This window comes from Erythrolamprus reginae, chromosome 6 (genome assembly GCF_031021105.1).
Source record: "Erythrolamprus reginae isolate rEryReg1 chromosome 6, rEryReg1.hap1, whole genome shotgun sequence".
NCBI lineage: Eukaryota > Metazoa > Chordata > Lepidosauria > Squamata > Dipsadidae > Erythrolamprus > Erythrolamprus reginae.
In genome coordinates this window covers 97,326,998-97,337,058 of record NC_091955.1, presented here as the reverse complement: position 1 = coordinate 97,337,058, position 10,061 = coordinate 97,326,998, and the positions used below count along the sequence as shown (strand labels likewise).

Below are 10,061 nucleotides of genomic sequence, written 5' to 3'. Positions count from 1 at the left end.
ACCTCTAGGCTGATTCTGGAACTGGGAGCCTGCTGGATGGCAGAGCTCCGTGGCCAGGCCAGGCCTGTGCTGCAGAGATGGCGCTTGTGTTTCCTTTAACCCGTTGTGGAGTTTTGCGTGAGTTGGAGGAAGTCGACGTGGCCTTTGTTTCCACTGCACTTAACGTTAACTGTGGACCACAGCTGGACCTTTTAACCCCAATGAAATCCTAAACTCCCCCACCCACACTCTCCGCCTTGGTCACTTCAATTAAAATCCTGAAGGAATTTCCACTTCCTTTGGGGAAACAAAAAATTGCAAGGAAATTAGATTAGCTTGAGCCTGTCCAGCTGGTCTCTTTCATGCTTCACCAAGATCGTTGCAGCTAAAGATCCCTCTGAAATTCTGGAGGCCGGAGGAGAAGATCTAGAGAACCTTCAGCCCTGCCGGCCATGCAGACCAGGAGGAGAACGTTGTGTGAATGCAGCCCCCGAGAAGCCCCAGTGCTCAGAACAATCCACTGGAAACATCTGCATGACTTCTAATGGCATTCGCACAGTGAGATTATCATTGGTTTATGAGGTTTCTAAATGACCCATGTCAGCAAACATACACAATATCCCTATTTGTTACACAGCAACAACAACCCTGTGAGGTAGATTGGGATGAGAGAGAGAGGGAATGGTCCAAAGTTACCTAGCTGGTTTTCATGCCTAAGGTGGGAGTAGAACTCCCAGGCTCCTGGTGATTGGCCCAAAGTCACCCAGCCAACTTTCATATCTAGGGCGGGACTAGAACTCATTGTCTCCTGATGATTGGCCCAAAATCACCCAGCTGGCTAATATGCCTAAGGCTGAACTAAAATTCACCACCTCCTGGTGATTGGTCCAAAATCCACCAGCCAACTTTCCTATATCCTTCCCCTGGCAGGTCCACCGAACCAGCAGGGAACAATTTTGAATTTCACCCCTGCTGCAAAAAGTGTGTATTTTTCATGCAACTTACAACCTGGGTTCCTCTCAATTTGGAGGGGGCCAAGGTTATCCTGTGTTTGCCTTGTTGTGATTGGTTGGGCTTTGCTTGGCTTTGCTTGTTACATTTTCTGGTCTTCTGAATCTGAACATCTGGTTCCCATTAACCCTCCTGAAGCCGAAGCCCCTAAGCCGAGTGCCTTTCCGCCGTTCGGCCAGCAGATGTCGCTAATGTTCTTCTTTTCTCTGCCTCTTCTCCCGCCAGGTGAGACTCCGGCGGCCAGGTGAAGCGCTCACCTGCAGGACAGGTTGGGTCGCCGGCGGCAGCACGAGGGCCTGGGCGTCCATCAGGAGGGGACTTTGGGGAACGGGCCTCCCCACCTTTCCCCCTCGGGGGGTCTCCCGCGGCCTCGCGGCCCCTTTGGCCCAAGAGGGGTCCCAGAGAGCGTCGGAAGACCCCCAAAGCGGGATAGGGGCGCCCCGTCAATCAAATTGGGCGCGAGGTCGGGTGGTTTTGGGGAGGGGGATCTCAGCAGGGAGGGAAGGGCACCAGCCATACGACCGCCCCTTCCCCCGCGGATCCATCCCGGGACTTCGCTCCTCCCGCCTAGGCTCGGCTCCGCCGCCCGCCCCTCGCCTGGCAGCCGGGGAGGGAGGGGGCAGAGGCCGGGGTCTCCCTCCCAGACCGCCTCCCGCACGAGGCAGCCCGGCCAGCCCGCCGAGGACGGAGCGGAGCCGCCGGGAGCCCAGCGGGCATCCTTGGCTTGGCATCATGCGGGGCTGCGGCTGGCAGCTGCTGGTGCTGCCCTGGGCGGCGCTGGCTTTGCAGGGAGCCTGGAGGGGCGGCGAGACCCCCGCCTCGGGCCGACGCGACTTCGGGGACGAGGGTGAGCGCCGGGATTTCGCGGGGGGGGGGGGCGGGCTGGCGGGCACCGGGCAGGGAGGGGCGTCGGGAGGATGCCGGGGTGGGTCTCCATCCACCACGCGCGGAGCCCACCCGGTTGGCCTGGGTTGCGTTGCGCAACAGCTCGTTGGGTGGAGATGGGGGCTGCTGGTAGAGTGCCGCGGGCTCTGGAGGCTCCGGTGGTCCGTTCCCGAGAGGGAGGGTCGGTTCCTTGGAAGCCAGTGAGCAGGAGGCGCCCGTGAGCCTTGGTTTCTCTGGCCCTTCGGTTTATTTCATTTTACTTTATTTGATTATTTTCTTTCTTTCTTCCTTACTCACTCTTTACTCTCACTTTCGCTTTCCCTCTTTCACTCTTTCTGTCTCTTTTTCTTCCCTGCTTCCCTTCCCCTTCCTTCCTTCCTTCCTTCCTTCCTCTTCCTTCCTCCCCCTCCCACTCTCTTTCTTTCTTTCTTTCTTTCTTTCTTTCTTTCTTTCTTTCTTTCTTTCTTTCTTTCTTTCTCTCTCTCTCTCTCTCTCCTGATGGGACTCTGGGTGGCTCACAACCAGAAAATAAACATATGAAATATAACCTTAGGACACCACAAGCACAATTTAAAGCCAGTAATAAGTAATCCAAATGTCCTTGCTGATGAAATCAAGAAATATTATATCTACAGCAGTCCCACTATCTATAGATAGTCGTCGACGTATGAACGCAATGGGGCCCAAAATTTCTGTCACTAAGTGAGAAATTGATTAAGTGAATGTCGTCCCATTTCAGAACCGTTCTTGCTGCCTCACTTTTAGATGTGTCGCTGCAGTTATTAAAGGAGTAACATGGTTGCTAAGTGGAATCTGCTTTGACTTTGTTTGTGGGAGGGTTGCAAAAGGGGATCACGTGACCTCAGGATGCTGCCACCGTCCTAAATGTGAACCAGTGGCCTAAAAGTAGATCACGCGACCCTGGGGATGCTGCGACGGTCGTAAGTGTGAAACAGGGTCCTAACTCGCTTTTTTCAATGCTGTTGTAAGTTAGAACACTCCCTAACTTGGATAACCATTTGTCTGAAGTGGTGTCGGGTTTCCTACCTAAGCAGGGGTTGGACTAGAAGACCTCCAAGGTCCCTTCCAACTCTGTTGTTGTTTATTATTGTTGTTATTGTTATTATTACTGTAGCTCAGTCTGGTTTGCTAACTCTAGAACACGCAACATACAATTCTCCATGTGAGAAGCAATCAGTGTGTAAATCTAAGCCACACAATTCTTTGGATGTGATGTGTTGCACGCATCATTAATGCATACATACCGGTGTCAGTTGTTCTGCAATAAATTCAGAGCTTGACATGCACCGCGCAAAGTGGCGTGTGACAATTCTCAGTTGCTAGAAACATGTTGGACCAGGCACATTTACTAACAGCATGTGAAGAAAGAAGAAGCTGTGAAATAAACGCATTGTCCATTTTCTACATTTGCTGCTAAGTGAACAACAGCTGGACTTAGTTCATGTATGGGAAAGGAAAGAATTTGCCATACAGCTTCATTGCTGCTGTTTTTACCTGTCACAGGTGTGACATCTATATAATAGTAGGTGTATAAAAACATGTGTGTATTCAAATGCAACATTGTGTCAAAATGTCAAAGCAATCGGTTAAGAACTTTCAGAGATTTATGATTTTGAACAAAAGAACAATTACATTTTTATTTATATAGATTGTACGAATGCTTGTAAGTTGAGGGTTACCTGTAATTTTGCCGATGAAATCAAGGTGTATTGTGTTGACAGTATTCCCACAATCTACTAAGAACCTGATCTAATTGCACAATAAGGAAAAACGAACTGAGTAGATTGGGGTTTTTTTTCCCTTGGCCAAACCAATGTTGACATTTCTTTCTTTGGGTATGGCTTTCCCTTTGTGCTGACATGCTTGGCCTCTTGACAATTTGTGGAAAATTACTTCCAGCTGTTGATGCCACACTGACTGCTGGGTAATTTATGTGATCCTTATGTGGAGCAGACAAGGACAATATTTGCTCTCCTGGTGTTGAATCGGCCCACGGGGATTTCTCAAAAAAGAAAAAAGACCCAACTTTTCATCCAGCGATGGAAACTTTGGGGGTGTCATTTCACCATCCCAGAATAAATCTAGTTCTTAAATAACTCTCGTCCAACCGTTGCCTTCTCCTCCTGCCCTTCAAAGTGTCCGAAGAGACCGGACAAAAATGTTTCTGCCTTTTCTTCTGATAAATTACGAGGGTTATCCAGAAAGTCAGGTTACAAGGCCCGTAGCTCTCGCAGGGAATGTTTGCGGGGGTAGTTGGTATGATTATTGTGCCAGTGGTCAGTAGATCATCGACTGGCATTGTGGAGAAGGTCAGAGATTTATTTATTTATTTATTTATTACTTAGATTTGTATGCCGCCCCTCTCCGAAGACTCGGGGCGGCTCACAACACGTGGAACAAATCATAAATAATCTGACAAATTTAAAATATTTAAAGATTTTAAAAAAAGACCCCATATACTAACAGACATGCACACAAGCATACCATATATAAATTAAACATGCCCAGGGGGAGATGTTTCAGTTCCCCTGTGCCTGACGGCAAAGGTGGGTTTTAAGGAGTTTACGGAAGGCAGGAAGAGTAGGGGCAGTTCTAATCTACGGGGGGAGTTGGTTCCAGAGGGCCGGTGCCGCCACAGAGAAGGCTCTTCCCCTGGGGCCCGCCAACCGGCATTGTTTAGTTGACGGGACCCGGAGAAGGCCCACTCTGTGGGACCTAATCGGTCGCTGGGATTCGTGCGGCAGGAGGCGGTCTCGGAGATATTCTGGTCCAATGCCATGAAGGGCTTTAAAGGTCGTAACCTCATTCCGTTTTTCCCTCCAAGGGTGAAGCATGCGCTGTAATACGCTACCTGAATGCTAAGGGCAGGAACGCTGCTGCGATGGGGGACCAAGATGCTTACGGAAGTGCACAACATCGACAGAGTCAGGGCCGCCCAAGAATTTCTTGACCCTTTCAAAATTGAAGGCGAGGCTTTTCTCAACTGTAGAGTGACAGGAGATGAAACTTGGGCTTAGCACCACACTCCAGAGAGCAAACGTCAATCAAGGCAGTGGCGCCATGCCCATTCTCCCTCAGCCAAAAAATTCAAAACTCAGCAATTGATGAGAAAAATCTTGCGCACAAATCTTGAGCACCCATCGCAGCAGTGTTCCCGCCCTTCGCATTCAGGTAGCGTATTACAGCGCATGCTTCGCCCTAGGAAGGAAACGGAATGAGGAGGCTCCTCTCTAACCTTCCCCACAACGCCAGTCGATGACCTACTGACCGCTGGCACTGCTCCTTCTCTTCCGCTGGCTTCCTGCTACAAGATAGTCATACCAACCTCCCCCCGCGAACATTCCCCGCGAGTGCCACCCCAGCTCTCAAACACCTTGGGCCAGGCTGAAAACTTTCCAGGGGCTAAACTCCACCTGCCCCCTAGTACCTACCCGGAATTCTCTCCTGGGCTTCCGGCCCTGGGACCAGCGGAAACGCAACACAGCCTCTAACCCTCCTCTGCTCTTCCATTTCAGTCCTCGACCTCCTGGAAGCCCTCAACATCAGCCGCTCGGTGCCAGGGGTCAGCAAGACCAAAGGCCCCAATCCGGGCATCCTGGCTTGGAAATTCCGCAGGAGAGTGCCCATCCTCACCCTGCCCCGGGACTACTCCCTCTACCTATTGTCCACGGTGCAAGCTGCCCTGGGTTTCCACTTTGTGGCCCGCCAGAGCCCCGGCTCGGAGGGGACCCTCATTTCCCTGGCTTCCCCGGCGGCCTCCAAGCGCGACGGATGCCCCCTCCTGCAGCTGGCGTCCAGCACCCAGGCCAACCAGCTCCGGCTGTCGTACCGGGCAGTGCATAATTCGGAACCGGCCTCGCTGGTCTTTCCTGGGAGCAGCCCTTTCGCCCATGGACGCTGGGCGCAGCTGGCCCTCAACCTGGAGCCACGCCGCATCTCCCTCTACGTGGACTGCCAAGAGCCCTTCGCCTTTGAGAACGGCCGTGGGGAGGAGCTGCTCAGCCTCCTGCTGCCCCTTGACCTGCAAATCACTTTTGCCAGTCGAGCCGGAGATGAATCCAGCAAGTTCCTGGTAAGTTCTGCCAAGGTCGGGCCCTTAGCTATGCCCTGAATCCAGTAAACGGTTGCAAACTTTTTTACTACCACGCTGTGGGCATGGCTTATTTTGTGGGTGTGGCTTGCTGGCCCTGTGACCAAGTGGGAGTGGCTTGGTAGTCATGTGACTGGGGGTGGCTTAAAGGTCATGTGACTGGCTTAAAAGTGGCCACCTTGACATCACCCGCGTCAAGGGTTTGGGTTCGAGTGTCTGGCCTCTCCTCACCTCAAAGAGAGACAATTTCCCTCTCTATTTACTATGACTGAACATCCTTCTGCTGCACGAATCCCAGCGACCGATTAGGTCCCACAGAGTTGGCCTTCTCCAGGTCCCGTTGACAAAACAATGTTGTCTGGCAGGCCCCAGGGGAAGAGCCTTCTCTGTGGCAGCCCCGGCCCTCTGGAACCAACTCCCCCCAGAGATCAGGATTGCCCCCACCCTCCTCGCCTTTTGCAAACTCCTTAAAACCAACCTCTGTCGCCAGGGATGGGGAATTTGATTCCCCCGGGCCATTTCCACTTTATGTATGGTTTGTTTGGGATGGATGACTGTTTTTTATATTAATGGGGTTTAAACTGTTTTTTAATCATTAGATTTGTACTGTGTTTTGTTGTGATCCGCTCTGAGTCTCCGGAGAGGGGCGGCATACAAATCTAATAAATGAATGAATGAATGAATGAATAAATAAATAAATAAATAAATAAATAAATAAATAAATAAAAATATATACTCTTTAATTACATAGAAACATTGAAACATAGAAGATTGATGGCAGAATAAGACCTCCTGGTCCATCTAGTCTGCACTTATACTATTTCTTGGATTTTATCTTAGGATGGATCTATGTTTATCTCCAGCATGTCTGCTGGAAGTTTGTTCCAAGCCTCTACGACTCTTTCAGTCAAATAATATTTTCTCCCCTTGCTTCTGATCTTTCCCCCAACTGACCTCAGATTGTGCCCCCCCCCTTGTTCTTGGGTTCACTTTCCTATTAAAAATTCCATGTATTATGCCAAATGCGTACATAAATATTACACACAGGCACACAAAAATATACATTATCTACTATATAAACTGTATGTGTATGTACACACACACACACACGCAGAGCTCTTCTAAAATTATACACGTTCAACCTCCTTTACTGTGATAGGAAAAGCTTCACGCATCTTTGCATGTCCGAGTGAGATTTTGATTTTGGAGATGCTCAGGAAGCGAAATCTCAGGAGGGGGGGGGGTGCACGTGATTTCGTAGGTTTTGTGGAACAGCCTGCCACCAGAAGTGGTGGGTGCTTCAACACTGAACCGTCCCTTGTCTGAAAAGGGTGTAGGGCCTGTGGCTTTAACCTCATGCTGCTTCCTCCTCCTATCCTCCTCCAAACAACCTCCCTGAGAGGTGGGCTGGGCTGAGGAATAGCGATTAGCCCAAAGCCCCCCAGCTGCCTTTTATTTATTTATTTTATTTATTTTATTTATTTTATTTATTTTATTTATTTTATTTATTTTATTTATTTTATTTATTTTATTTATTTTATTTATTTTATTTATTTTATTTATTTTATTTTATTTTATTTTATTTTATTTATTTTACTTATTTTACTTATTTTACTTATTTTATTTATTTTATTTATTTTATTTATTTTATTTATTTTATTTATTTTATTTATTTTATTTATTTTATTTATTTTATTTATTTTATTTATTTTATTTATTTTATTTATTTTATTTATTTTATTTATTTTACTTATTTTACTTATTTTACTTATTTTATTTATTTTATTTATTTTATTTATTTTATTTATTTTATTTATTGATTTGATTTGATTTGCAGACTCGGGGCGGCTAACAACAGCAATAAAACAGTATATAACAAAATCCAATATTAAAACAGTTAAAAACCATTAATATAAAAATCAAACATACATACAGACATACCATGCATAAAATTGTAAATGCTTAGGTGGAAAGAGTATCTAATTCCCCCATGCCTGGCGGCAGAGGTGGGTTTTAAGTAGCTTACGAAAGGCAAGGAGGGTGGGGGCAATTCTAATCTCTGGGGGGAGTTGGTTCCAGAGGGCCGGGGCCACCACAGAGAAGGCTCTTCCTCTGGGTCCCGCCAAGCAGCATTGTTTGGTTGACAGGACTTCATGCCTAAGGCGGGACTAGAATTCATCACCACCTGGTTTCTAGCCTGATTCGCTAACCATTAGACGTTCGTGACTATGGTGCTTGTTTCATTTTAGGTTTTTTTGGTATTTTTTGCAGGGCTCCTGGCAGACGGCCGAGATCTCTCCTCACGGCTTCCCCCACCGGCCCTGGCACTGTGAGGACCTGCCAGGTAGTGGCCTCCCTCCTCCCAAGTGGCACATCCACTTTCCCTGGGCTGGGAGGGCATGTTGATTTATTCAATTGATTGATTTTTGTCAAGTACTTATTGGTGGTATACAAAGATATAACAATGTTTATATACATGATACCAGTAAGAGAGAAACATGAGGACAGGGGACGGAAGGCAAACTGGTGCACTTATGCAGACCCCTTACTGACCTCTTTGGAATCGGGAGAGGTCAAGAGTGGAGAGTCTAAGGGAAAAGCTTTGGACATTAGGTGAGGATACTACAGAGTCTGGTAGTGAGTTCCAGGCATCAACTACTCGGTTACTAAAGTCGTATTTCCTGCAGTCGAGTTTAGAGCGGTTTACTTTGAGTTTGGATCTGTTGTGTGCTCGTGTGTTGTTGTGGTTGAAGCTGAAGTAGTCGTTGATAGGAAGGACGTTGTAGCAGATGATTTTCTGAGCTATGCTTAGGTTGTGTTTAAGGCAACGTAGTTCTAAGCTTTCTAAACCTAGGATTATACATCTAGTTGCGAAGGGTATTCTGTTGCGAGTGGAGGAGTGGAGGGCTCTTCTCGTAAAGTATCTCTGGACATTTTCTAAAGTGTTTATGTCCGAAATGCAATGTGGGTTTCAGACAGATGAGCTGTATTCACGGATTGGTCTGGCGAAGGTTTTGTATGCTCTGGTGAGTAGTGTGAGATTACCGGAGCAGAAGCTACGTAGGATTAAGTTAACAACTCTTGAGGCCTTTTTGGTGATGTTGTTGCAGTGGGCTGTGACACTTAGATCTTTAGTTATTAGTATTCCAAGGTCATTAACGGAGTCTGGTTTATTCAGCCTGTATTTGGTGTTCTGATTCTTTTTGCCAGTGTGCAGGACAGAACATTTATTGATTGAGGTGTTGTGTTTATGTGTGTGTATGAGAGAGAGAGAGAGAGAGAGAAAGGCAGTTGCCTAAAGTTGAAGCCTGGCTAGATCCCTCCCCTGGCCACCCACGGAACCCAGAGCTGCTGAGGGTCACCCAGAGGGCTGAGAGGCCCAGATCAAAGGAGCCCCAGCAGTGGGAGAGGGTTTCTTCCCGCAAGGCTCCCTGGCATCTGTGCTGGGGTCAGCTAAGAGCCGTGGACCTCAGCTGGGCTCCCACCAGACAGGAGGCAGCAGCTGTTGGGGGGCCAGGCTGGAGCCCCACCGGTGCCAAGCAGGGTTGCACCACGCCAGGGAGGGAAGGAGGAAGGGAGCCCCCCGGAATGGGCACGCTGGAGAAACGTTTTGGGCTGATCCAGTTCTAAGCCACCATTTGAGAATGGACGTTTGGACCGGACAGTCATTCTGGCAGGCAACAAGCTCGGTCTCTCTTGACTTCACACTCCTGTGGGGTGGCATTTCGGTGTAGGTGCCCTTCCTAGATGGATGGATGGATGGATGGATGAGTAGGTAGGCAGGTAGGCAGGCAGGCAGGCAGGCAGATGATAGATAGAGGAGATGATAGATATAGATAATTTGATTGATTGGTTGATAGATAAAGACACAGATGATAGCTACAGACAGACAGACCAACAGACAGATTATTTATTTATTTATTTGTTTGTTTGTTTGTTTGTTTATTTATTTTGTCCAATACACAATACATATTGAAGAGAATAGACTTGAAGTATTATATATAAAAAGAAAATATAAAAATAGAGGAGAAGATATATGAGGGAAGAAAAGATATATGATATATGAGATTAGAAG

The 10,061-nt window shown here is 47.8% G+C and overlaps 1 protein-coding gene across 1 annotated transcript in view; it reads left to right on the top strand.

Annotated features, from left to right (window-relative positions):
* Positions 1-77: 77 nt before the first annotated feature.
* The window catches only part of KCP (kielin cysteine rich BMP regulator), a 64,668-nt gene continuing 54,684 nt past the window's right edge, over positions 78-10,061 (top strand). The window contains exons 1-6 of the mRNA XM_070754986.1: positions 78-164; positions 355-537; positions 1,216-1,234; positions 1,562-1,837; positions 5,412-5,968; positions 8,258-8,330. Coding sequence (XP_070611087.1) covers positions 78-164; positions 355-537; positions 1,216-1,234; positions 1,562-1,837; positions 5,412-5,968; positions 8,258-8,330 — 1,195 coding nt within the window. The remainder of the gene's footprint in view (positions 165-354; positions 538-1,215; positions 1,235-1,561; positions 1,838-5,411; positions 5,969-8,257; positions 8,331-10,061) is intronic.